The sequence below is a fragment of the Jaculus jaculus genome, chromosome 21, assembly GCF_020740685.1.
Source record: "Jaculus jaculus isolate mJacJac1 chromosome 21, mJacJac1.mat.Y.cur, whole genome shotgun sequence".
Classification (NCBI taxonomy): Eukaryota; Metazoa; Chordata; class Mammalia; order Rodentia; family Dipodidae; genus Jaculus; species Jaculus jaculus.
In genome coordinates this window covers 2,767,254-2,792,806 of record NC_059122.1, presented here as the reverse complement: position 1 = coordinate 2,792,806, position 25,553 = coordinate 2,767,254, and the positions used below count along the sequence as shown (strand labels likewise).

General features: G+C 44.9%; 1 protein-coding gene across 4 annotated transcripts in view; it reads left to right on the top strand.

Annotated features, from left to right (window-relative positions):
* The window catches only part of Sema5a (semaphorin 5A), a 567,085-nt gene that overhangs the window by 293,370 nt on the left and 248,162 nt on the right, over window positions 1-25,553 (top strand). For all 4 annotated transcript variants that reach the window (XM_045139346.1, XM_045139343.1, XM_045139344.1 and 1 more), the window contains one exon: window positions 23,604-23,649. In XM_045139346.1, coding sequence (XP_044995281.1) covers window positions 23,604-23,649 — 46 coding nt within the window. The remainder of the gene's footprint in view (window positions 1-23,603; window positions 23,650-25,553) is intronic.

Sequence of the window (25,553 nt, the reverse complement as noted above, 5' to 3'; positions counted from 1 at the left end):
TCAAATCCACATTTTTTTTTCATTAACAACTTTCATGATTGTAAACAATATCCCATGGTCATTCCCTCCCTCCCCCCACTTTCCTTTTGAAACTCCATTCTCCATCATACCCCTCCCCCTCTCAATCAGTCTCTCTTTTATTTTGATCTCATCATCTTTTCCTCCTATTATGAAGGTCTTGTGTAGGTAGTGTCAGGCACAGTGAGGTCATGGATATCCAGGCCATTTTGTGTCTGGAGGAGCACGTTGTAAGGAGTCCTACCCTTCCTTTGGCTCTTACATTCTTTCCACCACCTCTTCCGCAATGGACGCTGAGCCTTGGAAGGTGTGATAGAGACATTTCAGTGCTGAGCACTCCTCTGTCCCTTCTTTCCAGCACCATGATACCTTCTGAGTCATCCCAAGGTCACTGCCATCTGAAAAGAGAAGATTCTCTACCAAAAGTGAGAGTAGCGTTAATATATGGGTATGAACATTAAGAGAAGTGCTTACTGGGCAGTTTAATAAGTATAGTATATACATTTAGCCAGAGCATTTTAAGTTCTTGATGAATAAATAACAGAGAGAGAGAGGTGTAGGGTGGCTTCCCTAGCTGAGTGACCGCCCCCCCTCCCAAGCTTTTTACTCAGCTTAATTTTCTTATCTTTTAGTTTGATGTAATCATTTCTAACTCCTTTCAGCTGCTGTGAGGATGGAGTGAGATCATTCGTGACTAAGGATTCTGAGAGTCACCTACTGCCAGTGGGCAGTTGTGGAAACTGAGTCGCTCATCTGTGTTGACCTTCCTGTGTGTACACATTTCAGCCAGATAACACCGACGGATAGAACAAAAAAATTTCACCTAGGAAATTAGGTGGGATTTGGCTGAGAAACTTTAAGAGGGTGTTTGTGCTGGTTATATTTTAAGAAAAATAACCCAGCCCTTAGATTCTTCTTTGGGAAGGCATGGCTTAATAAGAGATTAAGAGATTAGGTGACAAGCACATACTTCAAAGATCAGGATTGGTTTAAAATTATGAGCTGGGGAAAACAGAATGGCACGCCTGTTACATTCTTCTGTTAGCAGCAGGCATCGTGAAGGCATTGCCTGCATGGTTTCACTTTATGCCAATGTTGGTTTATGTTCTTGAAAATCAACTTCAGCTAAAGATTCTTCTATCTTCACTCTGGTACATGAATAAACAGACACACTTCGTTGTTCTTTGTATGCTGACCCCAAAACTCTTAAGCTGTTTATTCATGTTACCTACTTTCTACGTTCTTGCTTTAATATTTCATTTTTATTTATTTATTTGACAGAGAAAGAAGGGGAGAGAGAAAGAGAGAATGAGAATGGGCATGCCAGGACCTCTAGCCGCTGCAAATTAACTCCAGATGCGTGCGCCCCCTTGTGCATCTGGCTAACGTGGGTCCTGGGGAATCAAACCTGGGTCCACTTGCTTTGCAAGCAAATGTCTTAACTGCTAAGCCATCCCTCCAGACCTGCATTCTCTTTGCATATTAGAAATACCCTTTGTTCTCTCAGTTAACTCACCATATTTTTTTTTTATAGAGAAAGAGGGAAGGAGGAAGAGAGAGGGAGAGAGAGAGAGAGAATGGGCATGCCAGGGTCTCTAGCCACTGCAGATGAACTCCAGACATGTGTGCCACCTTGTGCACCTGGCTAACGTGGGATCTGGGTAATAGAACCTGGGTCCTTTGGCTTTGCAGGCAAACACCTTAACCGCTAAGCCATCCCTCCAGCCCTCACAATATAATTTAATCACAGAAAAGTATTTTGCCATGGTGTATTTTCACAATTTACAATGGAATTACAAACAGCTTTTTAAATATATATATTTAAATTTTTATTTATTTATTTGCAAGCAGAGAGAGAGAGAGAATGGGCACACCAGGGCCTCTAGCCACTGCAAACGAACTCCAGACGCGTGTGCCCCTTGTGTATCTGGCTAACGTGGGTCCTGTGGATTCGAACCTAAGTCCTTTTGTTTCACAGGCAAATACCTTAACCACTAAGCCATTTTATTTAAAGAGTTACATAGAGCGACTATAACACATGGTGGGCACATATGCCAGCAGTGAGGCTGTGCCAATGCAAAGTGCCCACAAACTACAAGCATCAAAGCATCCTTGTGGTTGCCACTTGCACCAGGAAGAGCTCTGCCCGACTTCGCCAAATGTTGACTATGAACCTTTCAAAGAGCTCCGCTTAGTTACTGTAAAAGGGTACTAATGGGTAAGCAAATTTGTTAAATTCTGGGGTGGGAGGAAGATTCTTTGCACGCTTTGATAAAGGGGGCTCCTTGTGATGTAGAAGAAAAATGTCTCTTTAGGCATTTGCGGTTACGTAGCACCCGGGTGATGTTTGAAGTGGAATTGTGTGATTTCTGGAAGGATCCCCGCAGCCACCATTTCCAGGGTGAACGTTATCTTTCCTACCACTATAAATGCACTGGCATTCATGCCCTGTGTTGTTCTGGCTTTTTAAAAATTAATAGTGTTTGTGTTTTCCGTGAGTGCACTTTGGCCTGTGCCTCTTAGGAAATGTGGAAATCGGGTACAGGAGAGAGAGAGTGAAAAGAGAGAGAGAGAAAGAGCGAGAAACAATTTCAGGCATACTCACAACTTTCCAGCTGTTTCCCTGTGACATTTGATTCTTCCTGGTTTCTGTTTGGATAGTGTTTGTTGGATGGCTGTATACGCCTCTGTCTCAAAACCTACTAAAGTCAATTTCCATGGTCTAAAGGAAAAACCAAAAATTTGGGCTGGAGAGATGGCTTAGCGGTTAAGGGCTTGCCTGTGAAGCCTAAGGACTCCGGTTCGAGGCTCGGTTCCCCAGGTCCCACGTTAGCCAGATGCACAAGGGAGCGCACATGTCTGGAGTTCGTTTGCAGAGGCTAGAAGCCCTGGCGCGCCCATTCTCTCTCTCTCCCTCTCTCTGTCTTTCTCTCTGTGTCTGTCACTCTCAAATAAAAAAAATAAATAAATAAAAAATAAAAAAAAATAAGTAACAATGAAAACCAAAGAGCCTGGCATGGGCTATTTCTGCTTCCAATCATTATGAGAGGATTGGTAGCACTAATGCTTTGTGAACTGGCTACAAGTCTTCATTTCACTGTTAGGCAAGACAGGGTGAAGGCGTTTTTAGTTTGCAAGTGAGTTTGCCTTGTGTTGCGGATTCATTCCAGGGGCGACAGGTAATTTCATCCCAGGCGCGCTGATATTGATAATGTGCTGAATCCCAGTGGTTCGAATCCCAAGCGTGGCCATGCATTTACAAGCTAGCCCCATTTAGTAACGCAAAGGCCACGTGGCTGTCAAAAGGAGTCTATTAGCCAAGCTAATTATGTAATTATTAATTATGTAGAGAACCCTGGGGAAGGCATGAATACTCTGGTTCTTTACTTCAAACAGTAACCTTCTCCATCATAGCCACGGTTAACACGCACACCAGTTTCTAAAATTTATTTATTTATTTGACACAGAGAGAGAAAGAGAGAGAGAGAGAGAAGGGCATATAGAGAGTGAATATGGATGCATCAGGGCTTCCTGCCACTACAAACAAAACTCCATATAACTGTGCCACTTTGTGCACATGGTCACCGGGGGATCAAAACTGGGCCGTCGGGCTTTGCAAGCAAGTTCTTTAACTGCTGAGCCATCTCTCCAGCCCATGTATACCATTTTTATTTTTTAATTTTTTTGTTTATTTTTATTTATTTATTTATTTGAGAGTGACAGAGAAAGAGAGAAAGGGGCAGATAGAGATAGAGAGAGAGAGAGAGAGAGAGAGAGAGAATGGGCGCTCCAGGGCTTCCAGCCACTGCAAACAAACTCCAGACGCGTGCACCCCCTTGTGCATCTGGCTAACGTGGGTCCTGGGGAATCAAGCCTCGAACCGGGGTCCTTAGGCTTCACAGGCCAGCGCTTAGCCGCTAAGCCATCTCCGCAGCTCTGCAAACTTGATTTCTGATGTTCTTATTCTTTGACAGCAATAATAATATTTGCGTACATATGGACAAGCAAAGCTGCAACTTCTGGTCTCCTAGTGAGCTGTGCATTCTCACGCAAGCATTTATGAGGCTCTGTGGGTTGACCATCTGCATGGGTAAGGTGGTGAGATTGGGGATGGCAGACCTAAAATGTGTGGGTCAGACCACGATCGCAATCGATGACCCAAGTATAAGGATTTGTGTCTCTGAAAATGGTTCGTTTTTACTCAAACGGAAGTACATTGCAGGGGGGGAGGAGCTTAGGAGATAGCTCATTTGAGAAAACAATTGCCTCTCAAACGTGAGGACCCGAGTTTAATCTACAGTGTGTACACAAAATGCCAGGAGTGCACAGAGAGATGGCTCAGCAGTTAAAGGTACTTGCTTGCAAAGTTTGCACGTCTGGGTTTGATGTCCCAGTGCCCACCTAGAGCCCGATATGTGTCTGGAGTTGGTTTGCAGTGGTCAGAGGCCCTGGTGCAGCCAGATTCTCTTATCTTTCTCTTTTCTCTCTCTTTCTCCTTGCAAGTAAATAAATAAAAATATTTTTAAAAGGATAAGTAATTCAATGCCAGGAGTGCTGACATATACCTGTAATCCTGGTGTTGAGACAAAGAGAGGTGGATCCCTGGAGCTCATTGGCTAGCTAATCTACTTAGTGAGATTTAGGCCAATGAGACAACACACCCTGGAATAACAGGCGTCATAAAATAATAATATTATAAAGATACCAGGAGCAGTGGTTCTAGCTATGCGTGAATGTGACCCAATGTATCAGCTCAGACCCCTTTGGCTGACATTCACAGTGAATTAATACTTCTAGGTGGCAAATGGTAGTTTCTGTCTGTTCTACACAGCAGGGAACATCGGTGAACGATCAGCATGTTTACTGCAAAAGAACTAGATATTTATTCGGTTATTTAAAATCTGGATCTTTCCAAGACAAAGCTTATCTTCACAATAACCCATTGTTTTATTTTTGTTTGTTTGTTAGTTTTTGGTTTTTCAAGGTAGGGTTTCACTCTGGCTCAGGCTGACCTGGAATTCACTCTGTAGTCTCAGGGTGGCCTCAAACTCTCGGTGATCCTCCTACCTCTGCCTCCCGAGTGCTGAAATTTTAAGGCGTGCGCCACCACGCCCAGCCCCTATTGATATTTTTTTCACATTTTAACTCTACAAAGCTGAGTATTCAAGAGGAAAAGAGAGAACATGAGTGGTAGAAGTGTGGGTAACTGAGGAACATGACTCTTCCCTCCCTCCGCAGTCATAACTGCCAATAGCTCTGGGGGGACCAGAAAGGGGGGTCTTATGAACCCCTCCATCATTTATAGTAGAATGCTGACAAAACCCAATCTTTGCAGGAAATCACAGCTTCTGGGAGTTCACGAGTGTAGTTAGTGGCTGGGTTGTATTCAATACACAACTTTCTTTTTTTTAAAGTAATTTTTTGTTATTTTTGTTTATTTATTTGAGAGAGACAGAGAGGGACAGAAAGAGGCAGATAGAGAGAGAGAGAGAGAATGGGCGCGCCAGGGCTTCCAGCCACTGCAAACGAACTCCAGACGCATGCGCCCCCTTGTGCATCTGGCTAACGTGGGTCCTGGGGAGTCGAGCCTCGAACCGGGGTCCTTAGGCTTCACAGGCAAGCGCTTAGCCACTAAGCCCTCAAAACATAACTTTCTACAGCACTCCTTGCCATTATGTGGCTCTTGCTCAGTAACCAATTAAATATAAGTTCTCAACATCTCAACTTCGTTAAAAAGTTAAGGACGAATATAACTTAGTTATGTTGCTTACTTTTGTAACTTCACCAACCAATTTACAGTTATATTATTAAAATATATATATTTTTTATTGATTTTTATTTATTTATTTGAGAGAGACAGGCCTAAAGAGAAAGAGGCAGATAGAGAGAATGGGCGCACCAGGGCCTCCAGCCACTGAAGACGAACTTCAGACGCGTGCGCCCCCTTGTGCATGTGGCTAACGTGGGTCCTGAGGAATCGAGCCTTGAACCTGGGTCCTTAGGCTTCACAGGCAAGTGCTTAACCACTAAACCATCTCTCCAGTCCTATACTGCTCTTTCTAAGACTCTTCATTATGCTTGCTTACTGTAAGCAAATCTAAACACCTGTACGTATTGTATATTCCATAGCCTTTCTAAAACAGATCTCTTGAGCTGGAGAGATGGCTGTTGCCCTGAAAAACTTAATGACTCTGGTTCAAACCCTGGTACCCATGTAAAGCCAGATGCACAGAGTGGTGCATGCAACTGGAGTTTGCAGTGGCTACTGAACCTGGCATACTCTCTCTCTCTTCCCCTGTCTTTCTCTGCTTGCAACTAAATAAAAAACTTATAATTCTTCACAAACTTGAACAGGTTAAATTTCAAACTTACAAATACATTTCAAACATCATACCAGTATATTCTAAATGATAATATTTGCATTTTGGTCGTTAATTCTATCTGTTGCTGATACTGTATTAGCTTATAATAAAACAAATGAGGATTTTGATCATAATTTCAGTCAGTCACAATTTTGCCCTTCTTAAGAAAAAAACTATTTATTTAATGTTTTGCCCTTCTTAGAAAACATTTATTTAAACGCTCTTGAGATGAAAGAAACAATATAAATGTTTATGACTTAATTTTTGTAGTCATTTTATGAGTTTATTGCTCATGTCCCCATTGAATAGTTTCTTTCCCTATCCTAACCAGGATATTGCAATTACCTTAAACATGTCAGGTATTAGAAATACAATTTAGAGAACAAATAAACCCTTGCATTGAGCTTATCTTAACAGAACTCATCTTTGTTTAATAGTTTGGATAAAAAGGCTTCCAGGGGCTGGAGAGATGGCTTAGCGGTTAAGGGCTTGCCTGTGAAGCCTAAGGACCCCGGTTCAAGGCTCGATTCCCCAGGACCCATGTTAGCCAGATGCACAAGGGGGCGCACGCATCTGGAGTTTGTTTGCAGTGGCTGGAAGCCCTGGCACGCCCATTCTGTCTCCCTCTTTCTCTCCCTCTGCTTCTTTCTCTCTCTGTCTGTAAGTAAGCCTTGTGGTGGAGGGGATGGATATTAGAATACTTTCCTACTAAGGCAACCTTAATTCAGTTATTAATCAGCATCGTTGGGAATCACGTTGATCATCTGGGAGCTGCTGCTTGTTAAGTATGACTTGCAAACATCTAAGTGCCCTGAGGACTACGTCCTTTGTTCTCCATTTCAAGATAACAGAGACACTTTCTCACTTGAACTGAACATCGGAATGCCTCTGTGATTGCTTTAACCTGTGATTTCCTAGGACTATCCACGCTGTAAGTTTCCTCCATGTAGGCCCCCCCTTTTTTTTCTGGGTTATCATTAGTGTAAGATGTGAGTTTTCTTATTTATTTTTCATCCAACCTCACTTACCAAAGACTCACAGCACTTTCTCCCTTGGGGCCTTCTTAGCTAAAGTGGTCTTGAGTATATATTCTTTAAAATCTCACTAATGTCACCTTTGGCCAGTCCCCTCAGGCACCCATCCTGTTAATCATTGATTCCTGGCAGATCAAGGGCAGGGGAGTCGCTTGTTTGACCATTTGTGGCTTGTGAGCTACCTGCAGTTCCAGTTTTAAACAATCCACAGACAGTGTCCCACATCAACAGATGTCGCTTTTTCCCAAGAAGACTTCACAAATAATAATAATAAGGAGGAGGAGGAGGAGTAAAGAAAAAAAAAACCTGAATGCAGGCTGGAGAGATGGTTTAACGGTTAAGGCGCTTGCCTGCGAAGCCTAAGGACCCAGGTCTGACTCTCCAGGTCCCACGTAAGCCAGACGCACAAGGAGACAAAGGCACTCAAGATCTCACTGCACATGCGCACAAGATGGCTCACGCATCCGGTGTTTGATGGCAGTGGCTGGAGGCCCTGGCATGCCAGTTCCCTCTCTCTTGTCTTTCTCTCTAGGTCTCATAAAAAAAATACAAAAATTTAGCTGGGCGTGGTGGCGCACGCCTTTAATCCCAGCACTCGGGAGGCAGAGGTAGGAGGAGCGCCGTGAGTTCGAGGCCACCCGAGACTCCATAGTGAATTCCAGGTCAGCCTGAGCTAGAGTGAGACCCTACCTCGAAACACCACCCCACAAAAAAAAAACCCAGAATGCCAACTAAGGGTCTGTTGCTTTCTACTCTTAGACTAGGACAGAATCTGTTTCTTCTTCATTTCTCTAATACCTACTGTAATCCAGAGCATAAAGTAGGCTCAATAAATTCCTAAGCCTCAAAAAACACCCACATGAACTACTTAAGTTATTCAGATGAACTGATTCTGATGAACCCTGTCTGCAACTGGCTGGAAGAGAAACTCAGGCGTCACACACGTGGCCCTCACGTGGACACAGGCCAGGCGTGCTTACCAGTCACGCGTGGCCCACACGTGAACACAGGGTAGGTGTGCTCACAAATCACGTGTAGCCCACACCCCATGTCCGCTCATCCTTCTGATTTGTAAAACAGGGAGACATTTTGATATTTTGATATTTATGTTCTTTTTTAAAAATTGATTATTTATTTATTTGAGAGCGACAGACACAGAGAGAAAGACAGATAGAGAGAGAGAGAAAGAGAACAGGCGTGCCAGGGCTTCCAGCCTCTGCAAATGAACTCCAGACGGGTGCGCCCCCTTGTGCATCTGGCTAACTTGGGACCTGGGGAACCGAGCCTCGAACCGGGGTCCTTAGGCTTCACAGGCAAGCGCTTAACTGCTAAGCCATCTCTCCAGCCCCTTTTTTAAAATACATTTTTGTGTATTTATTTGAGAGCTACAGACAGAGAGAGAAAGAGGCAGAGAGAGAGAGAGAGAGGGAGAGAGAGAGAGAGAGAGAGAGAGAGAGAGAGAAAGAGAGAGAATGGGTGCACACCAGGGCCTCCAGCCACTGCAAACGAACTCCAGATGCATGTACCACCTTTGTGCATCTCGCTTACGTGGGTCCTGGGGAAGTGAGCCTCGAACCAGGGTCCTTAGGAGTCACAGGCAAGTGCTTAACTGCTAAGCCATCTCTCCAGCCCTATTTAGATATTTTAAACAATTATTTGCACACACTAAATTATTTCTTAGTTATTGTTTACATAACTAAATAACTTTATGGCTAGGATTATCTTCTCTTAGTCTATAAATGGGGGGAAATGACAAGAGATTCTTATTTTGAATCACTAGCAGAAGGGGCTCCTGGTTGTAAGTGTTTCTCAAGGGTCCCCCATTTCTTGGATACAAGAATATGCCTTTGCGCCATGAGCTCCCAGAGCTGGGACCAACAAAGGAGTTTTAATACTGAAGGGATGCTCCGGGTGACACTGAGATACATTGATGTTTAGTAAATGTTGTACCAAAGGTAATGAGACCAGCAGTCAACGAAGAGACTTGCTGCTGCAAGACATCTGTAGATCTGGTTGATCAATCAGATGGACTGAGCAGAGGCTGGAGAGATGGCTTAGTGGTTAAGCGCTCGCCTGTGAAGCCTAAGGACCCCAGTTCGAGGCTTGATTCCCCAGGACCCATGTTCGCCAGATGCACAAGGGGGTGCACGCATCTGGAGTTCATTTGGAATTGCTGGAGTTCCTGACACGCCCATTGTCTCTCTGTCTCTCTGCCTTTCTCTCTGTCTGTTGCTCTCAAATAAATAAAATAAATCTTAAAAAAAAAAAAAATGGACCAGGCAGACGAAAGGGAAACCTAGAAGATGGAGAAACAGGAGAGGAAGGAGGAGGGGGAAGAGAAGGAGGAAGAAAAGGAGAAAGATGAGTAAAAGGCATCTAAGAAACACACCAGTGTATCTCTTAATGCCAGCCCAAAGAACAAAGGGGCTACAAAAGAGGCTAGAATTAAGTCCCGAAGTTTATGTTTAAAATAATTTCAGGTGAGGGCTGGAGAGATGGCTTAGCGGTTAAGCGCTCGCCTGTGAAGCCTAAGGACCCCGGTTCGAGGCTCGGTTCCCCAGGTCCCACATTAGCCAGATGCACAAGGGGGCGCACGCGTCTGGAGTTCGTTTGCAGAGGCTGGAAGCCCTGGCGCGCCCATTCTCTCTCTCTCCCTCTATCTAGCTTTCTCTCTGTCTCTGTCGCTCTCAAATAAATAAATAAAATATTTAAAAAAAATAATTTCAGGTGAGATCCTGTAGCATAAAAAAGAACAGGAATGAAAAACAGTGCCCTTCTCAATGGCTTGTCCTAAGTCATAACTCACGAAAACACAACTTTCCCATCGTCATGACCTCAGGGCTCTGAGCATGACGGGGCCCCGCTGTTTCTTGGACGCCCTCCTCATTACTGATTTCACCCCTTTAGCACACTTTACCTTTAGATGTAAGCCTCACTAAAACACAGCCTTCAAAAGTGGGAAGAAATGTGGCTGCTGGAAGCTAACTGCTGATCCCATGAGCATCTCTGGTTTTCCTAGTAATGAGCATTGCTTCCAGCAAGCCAATTCTAAAGCAAAACCTTAAAGTCAAAATGGGAATTATTGCCGCTAAGGTGGGTGGAGGAGAGAGAGACAGGAGAAAGAGGAGAGAGAGGAATAAGGAAATGTAAAATTCAGCAAATTTAGAAAAAGAAAACTTTACCTGGATCCGACCCCTTTCCCATTTGGTTGGAACCAGTGACATATTTGTTTTGAGAGAAATAAAACTCATTCTGATTACAGAGAAGGGTGCCCCCGCCCTCCGCAGCATGGCCATTACACTCATGCACTTCCAAAAGCTGTGATTTCCTTGGAAGATTGGGTTTTGTCAGCATTCTGCCACACTTGATTGGTGGGGGGGGGGTTGTAAGACCCACTCTTCCCAGAGTAGTTGTTGGCAGTTATGGTTACTGAGCAAGGGAGGAATTAGGTCCTTCAGTTATCCATACTTCAAAAAACAACCTCCTGGGCTGGAGGGATGGCTTAGCGGTTAAGGCGTTTGCCTGCAAAGCTCAAAGGACCCAGGTTTGATTCCCCAGGACCCACGTTAGCCAGATGCACAAGGGGGTGCATGTGTCTGGAGTTCGTTTGCAGTGGCTGTTGGCCCCGGAGCACCCATTCTCTCTGACTCTCTTCATTTTCTCTCTTTCTCTCTGACAAATAGATAATACTAAAATAACAACCTCCCACCATGCTCACACAGGCAACCGTAATTTAACTCTGTAGGGGACACACACACACACACACACACACACACACACACACACACACACACACGGGCATGAGGGTAGTAAGGGAGTAGTTGAGAAGAGGAAGGGTGGGCTGGAGAGATGGCTTAGTGGTTAAGTGCTGGCCTGTAAAGCCTGAGGACCCCGGTTTGAGGCTCGATTCCCCAGGACCCACGTTAGCCAGATGCACAAGGGGGCGCACGTGTCTGGAGTTCATTTGCAGTGGCTGTAGGCCCTGGTATGCCCATTTTCTCTCTCTCTCTCTCTCTCTCTCTCTCTCTCTCTGCCTCTTTCTCTCTGTGTCACTCTCAAATAAATAAATAAAAATGAGCAGGGCTGGAGAGATGGCTCAGCAGTTAAGCGCTTGCCTGTGAAGCCTAAGGACCCCGGTTCGAGGCTCGGTTCCCCAGGTCCCACGTTAGCCAGATGCACAAGGGGGCGCACGTGTCTGGAGTTCGTTTGCAGAGGCTGGAAGCCCTGGCGCGCCCATCCTCTCTCTCTCCCTCTATCTGTCTTTCTCTCTGTGTCACTCTCAAATACATAAATAAAAAAAAAGAGGAAGGGTTTAAGTGGGAAGGGCATGAGAGAGAGCAACAGGAGCTAATAAAATACATGCATGCATTGCACTCTTCCAGAACCAAAATGACCTCAACGTCCAGGATCTCACAGTGCCTGACACTACCTACATAAGGCCCTCATTACAGGAAGAGAAGATGATGACATCCAAATAAGAGAGAGACTGAATGAGACAGGGGAGGGTATTCAATAGAGGCTGGATTTGAGAGGAGGGGAATGGCAATGGTGGGAGGGGATTATCATGATTTTACCGTCTACACTTATGGAAGCTGTCAATAAAAAGTTTAAAGAATACATGCATGGTGGGTTGGAGAGGTGGCTTAGTGGTTAAGGCGTTTGCCTGCAAAGCCAAAGGACCTCAGTTCGATTCCCCAGGACCCACGTAAGCCAGATGCACAAAGTGGCGCATGCATCTGGAGTCCATTTGCAGTGGCTTGAAGCCCTGGCTTGCTCATTCTCTCTTTCTGTCTCATCCTTAAATAAATAAATAAATAATAAAGTTTAAAAAAAAATACATGCATGAATTTTGTCTAAAGTACAATAAATTATAAAACATTTTGTGTTCTCTAGGATATAGCCACGTTTTCTATAGCTTCCAAAATGGCACGCCTTTCTAATGTTCACATTTATTAACATAATTGAAGTTTTAGGCATCAAGTTGGGTTCTGCTGGTGCCATTTGGGTGCTGGTGGGTACTGGCAGGTGTTAGGATTGTGTGACTTTGGTATTGCCGTTTTGCATTTCCCAAGCTTAAGGACTTTGTGATTTGAGTGGTTCAGTCTGCTGGATGTGGGAAGTGCTGGCATATCGTCACCAGGAAAAGTCATTTGGCTTATTGAATTCAAATGTGCTCTTCTAACTTTATTCCAAGGGCGGGGGGAAATGGAAACCTACCAAGAGGAGTCAGACTCGTATTTTTATTTACAGTAGTCATTAAACTGAACCAAGTTTACCATTCGGAAAACTCTTGTTTTGTATTTGTGATGGTTTATCTGACTTGCCAACTTGATTGGATCTGGAATGACCCCGGGAGTCAAATTCCTGGACCGCGGCTCTCAGGCAGTTCCTGTGTTAGGTTAGTTGAGAAGGGGAGACCCACCGTACCCGGGGAGCACCGTGCCACGGGCGGGGGTCCCAGTCTGGGTACAAAGGGGAAAGTGAGCTGAGCAGCGACATTGGCTGTTCTCTGCTTGCTTATTACTATGCTATGTGACTGGCTCTGCCTCCTGCCCCAATCACTGCGCCTTCCATGCCACATTGGGCTGTAACCTTGAACTCTATGCTGAAATAGACCTCTTCCTTCCTAAATGACTTGCTTTTCAGGTATTTTTGTCCCAGCCGTAATCAGTACAGGGCTGGAGGGATGGCTTCACGGTTAAGGCGTTTGCCTGCAAAGCCAAAGGACCCCTGTTCGATTCCCCAGGACCCACGTTAGCCAGATGCACAAGGGGGCGCACGCGTCTGGAGTTCGTTTGCAGTGTCTGGAAGCCCTGGCGCGCCCATTCTCTCTCTCTCTCTTTTTCCCTCTCTCTCTGTCAAATAAAGAAATAAAAATAAAATATTTAAAAAAAGAAAATAATCAGTATAGTATTCTGTAATGAGAAGACAGGGGTGGAAATGGAGGGGAAGTTCCTTAAGGTGTCTCACCAAGACATTGTAAGATCCAAGGTCTTCACTTCTTGCCAGTGTCTTTCTCTTGAAGAATGACAGCATCCCTCATTGTGAACTATTTGCATCTTGGGGTGTTAGGAAGACAGATAAGACCACTTAACATTGCTTTGAGCTGCTCACATAGCCTTCTGCTGGAGAAACTGACTCTAAGAGCAACATTTGGTTAGCATTCCTGGTTGGCCGGGAACCCGAAACATGACTCCTTCATTTGAGAAATGTTGGTGGCTTTCCTGTGAACCTCCCATGCATATTGTTTCTGCTCTCACGGTTGTGAGATAAAGCACTTGTCTGGTCTGTGGTGCCCTGGAGAACAGCCTTTTACAAGGGACATAGATCTTACATGGGTGAGTGGCCCAACATCTGGGAGTATCAATTTTTTATTCACTTTAGAAGATCTTTTTTGTTGCAACCTTTAACTTCGTAGGTCATTGACGTGCACTGTGATGGATCAAGCTGTCTTGGGAGATTTCGGATTCCTCTTCTTGCTTAAATGGACTGATGTTTTCTTTTTTTTCCCTTGTCACAGAACGGAGCTTAACAGTTCTACGCAGACCTGAGTAGTTTGAGGAAGTGGTTTGAGATCAGTGGACTCCGTGGTGATTTCCAGACCCTTGGGCCTAGGGGAGGTGGTGAACAGGGTTTTATCTCGCTTCTCTTGCAATTCATCTTTCACCCCATCTTTCAAGTAGGAGATAATTATAATAGTGGAGATTAGTAATACACTGTACAATATTACATGATTCCAGAACAAAAAAGAAGGAGTCATCAGAGCATTCAACTGATTTCTTAGGTTTTTGTGTAAAACCATGCCATTTATGAAACAAACAATTAAAAATGCCTACCAACTCCATGACTTACACACACATAAACACACACATACACACGTATTAACCCACCCAATGTAGCGAATTGATATTAAGTAGCCCTATGTGACTATAGATAGTTCTGATGTCTCAAGTTTCAAATTTTTCAAGTAAGCTTTATAAAGAGTCTGTGGTCAACAAATACACTTTGTCCTAAGTACTTACAAAATGAGCTTATACAAAGAGGTTATTGTATTTTATATGATGAGGTTTTTTGTTTTTTTTTTTTTTGGTTTTTTCGAGGTACGGTCTCACTCTGGTCCAGGCTGACCTGGAATTCACTCTGTAGTCTCAGGGTGGCCTCGAACTCTCGGCAATCCTCCTACTTCTGCCTCCCGAGGGCTGGGATTAAAGGCATGAGCCACCACGCCCGGCTTATATGATGAGTTTTTAATCATATGTGACAAGATTATTTTAGAATGTTAGTTAAAAAAAAAACATTTGAAAAAGCCCTTACCAGGAACTTATTGGAATTTGTCATGATATAAAGGATTTATGTTAAATGGCTGTTAGTTACTTTCCCATTACTTTGACTTAGAGAGGTTTTTCTTTTTGTTGTTTGTTTTTTGGTTTTTTGTCTATGGTCACTTAGACCTCTTGGTTTGGCTTGTGGCAGTGAGCAGTGTGGGTGGGGTGTGGTGGATGGGAAGCAAAGGGCAGAAAAGGAACTTGGCTTAGGTGTTAGCATCTCTTTTGGGGCACACTGCTAGTGACCTGGACTTTTTCTACAAGTCCCAAAACGGTTCTTCTTACCTCACAATAATTCCATAGCCTGGGATTGAACCTTACACACATGAACCTCTTGGAGATAATTCCTTTGGTGTTTTTTTAAAATTATTATTTTAGAGAGGGAGAGAGAGAGAGAGAGAAAGAGAATGGGCACACCAGGACCTTCAACCTGCTGCAAACAAACTCCAGTGCATGCGCCCCCTGGTGCTGCATGCGTGACATTGCGCTCTTACGTAACTGCACCCGGCTATGTGGGACCTGGAGATTGAAACATGAGTTCTTAGGCTTCGCAGGCAGGCACTTTAACTTTTTATTTATTTATTTATTTATTTATTTATTTATTTATTTATTTATTTATTTATTTATTTGAGAGCGACAGACACAGAGAGAAAGACAGATAGAGGGAGAGAGAGAGAATGGGCGCGCCAGGGCTTCCAGCCTCTGCAAACTCCAGACGCGTGCACCCCCTTGTGCATCTGGCTAACGTGGTACCTGGGGAACCGAGCCTCAAACCGGGGTCCTTAGGCTTCACAGGCAAGCGCTTAACCGCTAAGTCATCTCTCCAGCCCCAGGCAGGTACTTTAACTGCCAAGCCATCTCTCCAGCCCTCTTTTGCTAATTTTATGTACTTAAAATATTCATTGTAATAGGCAGCCGGGCGTGGTGGCACACGCCTTTAATCCCAGCACTGGGGAGGCAGACATAGTAGGATTGCCATGAGTTCGAGGCCACCCTGAGACAATATAGTGAATTCCAGGTCAGCCTGGACTACAGTGAGACCCTATCTCAAAAAACCAAAAAAAAAAAAAAAAAAGATCTGTTTGCTTATTTATTCAATCATTCAATTGAAAGGGGGGAAAGGGGAGAGAGAGAGGAAGGAGGAGAGGGAATGGGTGTGCCAGGGCCTCCTGCTGCTGGAAACGAACTCCAGACACATGTGCCTCTTTGTGCATCTGGCTTTATATGGGTATTGGGAAAATTGAACCCAGGCAAGCAAGCTTTGTCTGCAAGGATCTGTAACCACTGAGCAATCTCCACAGTCCTAATCATTTTTTTGTTTATTTTTTTATTAGTTATTTATTTGAGAGTGGCAGACAGAGAGAGAAGAGGCAGAGAGAGAGAGAGATTGAGGAGAGTGGGCTCACCAGGGCTTCTAGCCACTGCAAACAAACTCCAGATGCATGTGCCCCCTTGTGCATTTGGCTAACGTGGGTCCTGGGGAATCGAGCCTCAAACCGGGGTCCTTAGGCTTCACAGGCAAGTGCTTAACTGCTAAGCCATCTCTCCAGCCCCCTAATCATTTTTTTAAAGGACTGTGTGCTATTTAAACCCAATGGAAGACTGTCTGCCTGGGCACTCATTTCATAAATGCAGAACCTGGTGCCGAAATGAAGTGTGGGCAGGTAGCTTTAGGAAGAATTCAAGCAAATAATGATGTAGAGGACGGTCCCCATGTCATCACTCAAACCGGGAGGACCAGCTTGTTCTCTGAATGGGAAGACATATGTCACCACCAGATCGCTGTCCCACAGGTCAGATTTGGTGGTCTAGAACCAAATGTATCTTGAAGATGGTCAGTAGCTCTACCTTGAGCACTGTTGCGTAGTCTGTGTGTCTCTTTGGTACAGAGGCGGAATTGGGAAGGAGAGTGGGGTAGTTTGGATATGAACTTTTGAATGCATGGAGCCCATAGACTCAGGCGTTTTATTAAAATTGAGCTTGTCACTTGGGTCTTTAGCTGCCATGCTGGAGGTCTCACTGAGGGTGGATTCTGGCACCTAGCCCTACTGGGAATGTTCAGAGCAGTTTTGAGCTCTGGCTATTCATGTTTTGTGGTGCAGGTGGTTGGTGATGTCTCTCTGCGTGGACCTATGAAAAGGAGGCAGCTTCTCCTGCCATTGATGGTGTCCTCTGGACATCATAAGCCTGCTATGAGCCCACTTCCTCCTACGAACTGTGTCTGCTTGGATCACTGTTTAGGCCCTAAGACACAGTGATGATACGCACATAAAGCCGGTCTTGCTTGAAGTCCTAGGATTTTTTTTTTACATTCCTAGTATCTTGGATCATTCATACTATACCTCGTTCTTTTCTACAAATTAAGATATATATATATATATGATGACTTAGCTCTACATTCTTGCATTTGATGATTTTTTTTTTTTAAGATTAAAAGAGAAGCCGGGCGTGGTGGCGCACACCTTTAATCCCAGCACTTGGAAGGCAGAGGTAGGAGGATCACCGTGAGTTCGAGGCCACCCTGAGACTACAGAGTGAATTCTAGATCAGCCTGGGTTAGAGCGAGATCCTACCTCGAAAAACCAAAAAGAAAAAAAAAAAAGAGAGAGAGAGAATTAGTTAAAAATCAAAGGTGCTCACACACACACACACACACACACACATATCATATACACACAAAGGTCCTTTTAAAAAAGAAAAATAAGAAATAGAATATGAGACTGGACACAATGTCACCTGTTATCACAATGTCAGCTACTGGGCAGACAGAGACAGAAGAATCACTGAAGTCTAGGAATTTGAGACAAATATGGGCAATATAAAGATTCTGTCACACACAGACACACAGAAAAAAGAAATATAATGTAAGCTAAACAAGTAATAAAAAACTTTTCCATTAGCCACATTTAAAAGAGAATAAAGAAATGGGTGAAATTAATTTTAATGTTTTTTTTTTAAATTTTTATTTATTTATTTATTTGAGAGCGACAGACACAGAGAGAAAGACAGATAGAGGGAGACAGAGAGAATGGGCGCGCCAGGGCTTCCAGCCTCTGCAAACGAACTCCAGATGCATGCGCCCCCTTGTGCATCTGGCTAACGTGGGACCTGGGGAACCGAGCCTCGAACCGGGGTCCTTAGGCTTCACAGGCAAGCACTTAACCGCTAAGCCATCTCTCCAGCCCTAATTTTAATGTTTTTACCCAATATATCAATTTCAACATGGAATCAATATAAAGATATATTTAATTTTTATTTATTTATTTGAGAGCGACAGACACAGAGAGAAAGACAGGTAGAGGGAGAGAGAGAGAATGGGCGCACCAGGGCTTCCAGCCTCTGAAAACGAACTCCAGACGCGTGCGCCCCCTTGTGCATCTGGCTAACGTGGGACCTGGGGAACCGAGCCTTGAACCGGGGTCCTTAGGCTTCACAGGCAAGCGCTTAACCGCTAAGCCATCTCTCCAGCCCTATAAAGATATATTTATATACCTTACATTCTTGTTATTTTTTTTTTGGAAGGAAGGTCTTACACTAGCCCAGGCTGACCTGGAACTCACTCTGTAGCCCAGGCTGGCCTCAAACTCACAGCTCTCCTCCTACCTCAGCTTCCCAAGTGCTGGGACTAAAGGCGTGCAAAACCAGTTTCTCTTCCTCTTCTTCTTCCTTGTTTTCGTGGTTGTCTTCCAAATCCAGTGTGCATTTTATATGTACAACACATCATGATTCAAATGCTAGATTCTCATCAAACGCTTGGATTTTCTTAGCCTTTACCATTTAAACCATATGCTCATGAATCTAAGTTTGTCCGTAACTGAATTGAGTATTGATTTGAATGTCCGATGGAAATCAAATGAAATTAAATATTCAACACAATGTAAAAACAAAACAAATCAACAGCGCTCATCTTGTAATCCAGGGAATCCTGCCCAAGGGCAAGTTCGCGTCCTACTTGGTGTTCCTTCAGGGCACTGGTGCTGAGCTCGGTGGTGGCCTTGGCAGCTGCCCTAGAAGGCATGGGCCTCGCCTCTTCCCATTTCCTTCCACCTTGCTGTTGCCTCTGGTGGATTGACTTGATGTGACCCGCAAGGCGGCTGAGATGGATCCAGAGTCTTCGGGTGCTGGGGGGGAGGGCAGACACCCACTGGTGATGTCAGACCACGCCGAGTCTCGTCTCTTCCGGCTGCTCTCTGCTTGTGGCCCTGCGGGCTGTGAGGGCGCCAGGATGTCATCATCGAGTGGGGTTTTTGGCCATGGCAAATGCCTCAACACTGCAAGCAGGGATGGCAGATCTCAACACTCTGCCCATCCCCTCCACAAACAGAGAGAACCCCTTTCTTCATTCTGGTCATCCTGCTCACAGTTCTACCGACCACTTTCGGCTGTTCCTTTGGGCCTGTGAGATAGCTCTATAGAAAGTTCCAGGAGACAGGCACTGTCGTGTGCTGTTCACCTGAGCACACACGTGAGAGAGAGAAACGCAGAGGGAGAGGGAGAGGGGGGGCAGGAGACAGAGTGTGATACTTAGGATATCACCAAAGCGATCAGGAGCTCATTCACAAAAGATGTAGGTGATGTCTTTTATTGAAAATCCTTATATGAGGGCTGGAGAAATGTCTTAGCGGTTAAGCGCTTGCCTGAGAAGCCTAAGGACCCCGGTTTGAGGCTCAATTCCCCATCACCCACGTTATCCAGATGCACAAGGGGGCACACGCATCTGGAGATTGTTTGCAGTGGCTGGAGGCCCTGGCGTGCCCATTCTCTCTCTCTCTCTCTCTCTCTCTCTCTCTGCCTCTTTCTCTCTCTGTCTATAGCTCTCAAATAAATAAATATAATAAACAAAAAAATTAAAAAAAGAAAATACTTATATGAAAAATATCTTCCTTATATATCTAGGGAATTGGCAGAAAGCTGATTGACTGAGTCTCAAAACCTATCACGTGTTCGCACAAACAGTATTGTCTATTTAATATATATTTTATTTATGTATTTGAGAGAGACAGGGAGAAAATTAGTAGCCAAGAAGATTTACATCGGCACTGGGGAATTGACCCCAGGCCGGCAGGCTTTGCAAGCAAGAACCTTGAACCATCTTTCTGGCCCAATTGTCTACTTTTTTTGTTTGTTTGTTTTTGTTTTTGTTTTTTGAGGTAAGGTCTTGCTGTGGCCCAAGCTGACCTGGAATTCACTATGCAGTCTCAGGCTAGCCTCGAACTCATGGCGATCCTCCTACTTCTGCCTCCCGAGTGCTGGGATTAAAGGCGTGTGCCACCACGCCCAGTTCTAATTGTCTACTTTTTTTTTTTTTTTTAAAAAAAACAGTCAATAGTACCATTCCCATTTGTACCAGCACCTTTAATGCCTGCCCCTAGCAGTTGATGAAGGGCAGGCCCATTCTCCTTACCCTTGCTCTGGATCATGTATTGCCTTAGGAAGCTGTACCCTTCATTGAGTGCGTGCTTACAATGGACAAGGCCCAGTTCTGCGATTCCTTGGATTTAAACCTCTCTCTGTAGTAAGCAGGAGCTGGGGGGACTCTCAGACCGAGGTATAGAGTCATCTAGCTTCCTCCCTACGTGTGTTTAGCTGCCCAGACTTAGCTTTGGCATAACTATTCTTACCCTGTATGCAACACTGCCTCCCACAGTGACTGGGCAGCCCTTCTCCGGGCAAAGTGCCAAGTTGAGAGATTAGTGTGAGGGCCATAGCTGAAGTGTGCCAAGAGGCCATGGATGGGCTGCGGCTGGAAATGGTATGTGATGGCACTCGTTAAGTCCCTTGTCTGGAATTCGCATCTTCTTTGCTGATTTCCAGATTCCTTTGCAGCGAGATTGTGCTGGGGTCCTGGTCACAGCAGGTGAGTGAGGTGTTGGCAAATGTGAAGGCTAGCAAGGCCTCCCACGCTCTGCTTCTCTTTTGCTGAGGTCACCTCCCTTAGCCTGCAGATGACATTTCAGTAGAAAGCTGGCCGCTTCTTGATGCTCGGCTAAAGAAATATCAGGCCTGGGCTGGAGAGAGAGGGCTTAGCGGTAAAGCGCTTGCCTGTGAAGCCTAAGGACCCCAGTTCGAGGCTCGATTCCCCAGGACCCACGTGAGCCAGATGCACAAGGGGGCACACACATCTGGAGTTCGTCTGCAGTGTCTGGAGGCCCTGGAGCGACCATTCTCCCCCTCTCATTCTCTGTCTATCGCTCTTAAATAAGTAAGTAAAAATAAACAAAAAAAATTTTAAAAGAAAAAAAAAAAGGCCTAATGCAGTGTCCCCTGTCCTCAAAGGCACCTCCACCCTGAGTCTGGTTTTGCATGCGGAGCCCTCAGGTGGCTATAATGAAGGTTCTCCAGGTAGTTTTGTGGTGGGGGACACAGGTGCCACCTAATGGTTTCTTGGGCAGCGTATGAACAATTAAATTCAAGAGCTAGACATTATGTGGTGAGGAGGCTACTGAGGTGACTTCAGAGCTGATTTTCAGTCATTGTGGGGTGATGTCACCCCTGTGGCAAGAGTGATATTCCCCCTGTGGTAAAGGGAAGATTGTAGAACCCTGGTCGCACTTACTGGGTGATAATGGGGTGGAGGTCTTGTGACAGTCGCCTCAACCCTGATCACTTCCAGCGGGGGCATGGATAACTGACGGAATGTCTGTTTCCTCCTTGGCTGTCTGTCCCGTATCTATTCACAGCTTAGGGATGGTTTTTGGTCCCCTCAACACCATGTTCTTGACCTGGCCTGGCCGCCACCTATCACTTCTCCTTCCGAAGTATGTCTAGTTCTTAGAACTTGTATCGACTCCCATCCATCAACAAACTCGCATTTGTTTCTCTCTGGGTGCTGCAGTCAGGTTCGCATTGCTGGCAGAAATCACCCTACCGAGAGCAGCTTTGCGGGGCGGGGGGGGGGGATTTATTTTGGCTTACAGACTCGAAGGGAAGCTCCATGAGGGCAGGGGAAAACGATGATATGAGCAGACCATAGACATCACCCCCTGGCCAACATAAAGTAGACAACAGTAACAGGAGAGTGTGCCAAACACTGGCTATAACACCCATAAGCCCGCCCCCAGCAATACACCGCCTACAGGGGGCGCTAATTTCCAAATCTCCATCAGCTGGGGACCTAGCATTCAGGACGCCTAAGTTTATGGAGGACACCTGAATCAAACCAGCACACTGGTATTGAGTGAGATAGATAGATAGATAGATAGATAGATAGATAGATAGATAGATAGATAGATAGATATTTTTTTTTCCTCCGAGGGCCATGAAAGTAAGCTTGGATCAGCCTGCCCCACCAGTGCCTTTGGTTTCTGTGTGATCCCCTTCCCAGACCCATTTGCCTCAGCCCTCAAAAACTGTAGCAAGGGCTGGAGAAGTGGTGTTTTGGGTAACAGAACTTTCTACACAAACCCGAAGGAACTGAAGGGACGTGATTCACCCTGAGTTCAGTCCTCCTAGAACCGTTGAGCTGAGCATAGCCAGTTCTGGGGGGAACAGAGATCAGAAAATTGCTAGGCCTCTCCAGTCAATTAGTTTGACCCAAAAAGCAGCTCTAGTTTCCATAAAATACTCCATGTCAAAAAAGGAACTTAAGGGCTGGAGAGATGGCTTAGCAGTTAAGCGCTTGCCTGTGAAGCCTAACGACCCTGGTTCGAGGCTCGGTTCCCCAGGTCCCACATTAGCCAGATGCACAAGGGTGCGCACGCGTCTGGAGTTCGTTTGCAGAGGCTGGAAGCCCTGGCGCGCCCATTCTCTCTCTCTCCCTCTAACTGTCTTTCTCTCTGTGTCTGTCGCTCTCAAATAAATAAATAAATAAAAAATTTAAAAAAAAAGGAACTTAAATAAGTGATAATGGAGGACATATAACATTTTCATCTAGCCTTGACGTATATGCACGTGACTATACGCCAAACACGCACACAAAATCACACCACACACACACACACACACACACACACACACACACACACATGTGCATGCACACCAGGAAAGCTATAGTAATCAAATCCAGAGTGTAATATAGCTACTATTTATATTTTCCTTCTACCTGTGTTTTCCTGGCCTTGGTTGCGTATTCCTCTTTGAAAATTGTTACTTTTCATGTCTCTGATTTTCTGTAAGGCAGGTGGGCTCAAGGGCTACCTCAAGCCTTTGATAGCATCCATTGCCTTGAGCAGACTGACGGGTTCATGTCTCTAAGCTAAATCGAAGCAATACAATAGGAGGAATATATGACTTAGGCAGGAGGATGAGGGCAAAACCTTAAGAATAAAATATGGTGAGGGCAGATGATGTGGAATGAAGGTTTGGGGAGAATACTTGTGTTTTGTGTCAGTTTAAACTCCATTGCAGAGTCAGCGTGCTTTTCCTAATTCATGTGGGGAAAGACAGCCAGCTACTGCCCGGCATTCTTGTTTCATATATCCATCAGCAGCGTCAAATATGTCTGTTGATGTGTTGATTGCCCCATCCTTTGATTCAAGGAGAGCCATACTGTGAGCAGGAGAATGCATTTGTCACCAAAATTACTAATTTTTAAAAATAGTTTTTATTTTTATTTATTTATTTGAGAGCGATAGAGAAAGAGGCAGAGAGAGAGAGGGGGGAAGAGAGAATGGGCGCACCAGGGCCTCCAGCCACTGCAAATGAACTCCAGACGCGTGCGCCCCCTTGTGCATCTGGCTTATGTGGGTCCTGGAGAGTCAAGCCAGAATCCTTTGGCTTTGCAGGAAAATGCCTCAACCACTAAGCCGTCTCTCCAGCCCTGACTACTAAATATTTTTAGTGACCATCCTCATACTGCTTGCACTCCTTGACATTTTGGGATCCATTAGAAGTTAACCTGCTCTTTTTCTTTTCTTCTTTTTTAGAAACTACCTCTTCAGATTACAGCTTGAGGACCTGTCTCTCATCCAGGTAAATACATTTTATTTTATTTTTCATAGTCTTTCATTCTCGGTCCCAATTAACTCACTGTTGAAAAAGTTGACGGCAGGACCAGGTAGGTGTTAATCTGGGATCAGCAGGGCTTTGTATCCTCAGCAGGTCAGGCTGTGGGACTCACAGCTGTCCTGTATGATGTGAATCACCACCTTCTTTAATTCCCAATTAGCCGTTCCACCTGCATGTGGTTCTTTGCTTCCCAGGCATCTTCCTAATTTACTCTTTAAAAAAATTTTTTTAAACATTTTATTTTATTTTATTTATTTGAGAGCAACAGACAGAAAGAGAAAGAGGCAGAGAGAGAGAGAGAGAATGGGCGTGCCAGGGCCTCCAGCCACTGCAAACAAACTCCAGACACGTGCACCCCCTTGTACATCTGGCTAACGTGGGTACTGGGAAATCAAGCCTTGAACCGGGGTCCTCAGGCTTCATAGGCAAGCACTCAACCGCTAAGCCATCTCTCCAGCCCCAACATTTTCATTTCTATTTATTTATTTGGGAGAGAAGGAGAGAGAAAGAATGGGGACGCCAGGGCCTTCTAGCCACTGCAAACAAACTCCAGATGCATGCGCCACCCTGTGCAACAGGCTTACGTGGGACCTGGAGAATCGAACCAGGGTCCTTAGGCTTCAAAGGCATGTGCCTTAACCACTAAGCCATCTCTCCAGCCCCTTCCCCCCTTTTTAAAAGAAGATTATTTATTTATTTACAGTCTTTTAAGAAAGTGTGATGGTCAGGGTCCTCTGGAAGGGGACAGTGGGTAAGATTTCACAAGTCGATACAGCCAGTTTTCTGGAATGTTCTGTGTGCCAGGCCAGCAACCTTGTGTAGCACATGGTCTAGAAAACAGGCTTCAAGCAGTGTGACTACCTCTGCAACATCCTAGGCCAGTGACAATGCTGGGGTCGTGTGCTATGGTGCTGTGACCTGTGAACATTCAGGAGCCATTACAGCTGGCTTGTAATGTGAGACGTCGTTTATTTACAGGGTTTTACAATAAAATAAAATAGTCCAAGCTAAGGTTGGCATCCTGATACCTGGATCAAGACCAAGCTACAAGTTCTCAGTAATTATCCGTTTTCCCATTTGGGAAATGACCACATGGCACCACCAACCCTGTGGTGGCCTGATGAAAGTGACCAAGGTCGAGCTGGGCATGGTGGCTCACGCCTTTCATCCCAGCGCTCGGGAGGCAGGGGCAGGAGAATCACCGGGAGTTCGAGGCCACCTTGAGACTACATAGTGAATTCCAGGTCAGCCTGGGCCAGTATGAGACCCTACCTCGACCAAAAAAAAAAAAAAAAAAAAGTGACCAAGGTCATGAAAATCAGAGAAAGCACAATTGTCCTGCACATGTGTGTTTCGCGTTTAAGTGATGATAAAAATAATGAACATTTATCACAGTAGTTTTCATTACATTTAGCAAGGGAGCATCATTCTCTGTGGTTTAATGTGTTGATTGGTCGTTAGAACTGTGAATTTATTAATAAGTAGGATGCGTAGCAAGTTGGTAATGTCACATCAACTGAAATATGCCAGACCCGTAGGGACAAATACCGCATGATCTCGCTTATGTTCAAAGTAGAAAAATAACAAAGAAGCAGTCAGCAAAATGGTCGCTTCTCTGGAGTTATGGGGGCAGGAAACAGCTTAAGGAGACACTGGAAAAAGGACCCACAATTCTAGATACATGGAAAGGATCACTTCAAGGGATCAAATTATGTAGCATGTCGATTATACTAACAATGTGTTGTGTTTTTAATATTGCTGGAATGAGTTTTTATGTATTCTGTCCACAAACGCAGGTGTGTTAGGTAATGCATACATTCATTAGCTTGATTAATCCAACCCATGATGGAAACATATGCCACAAATAC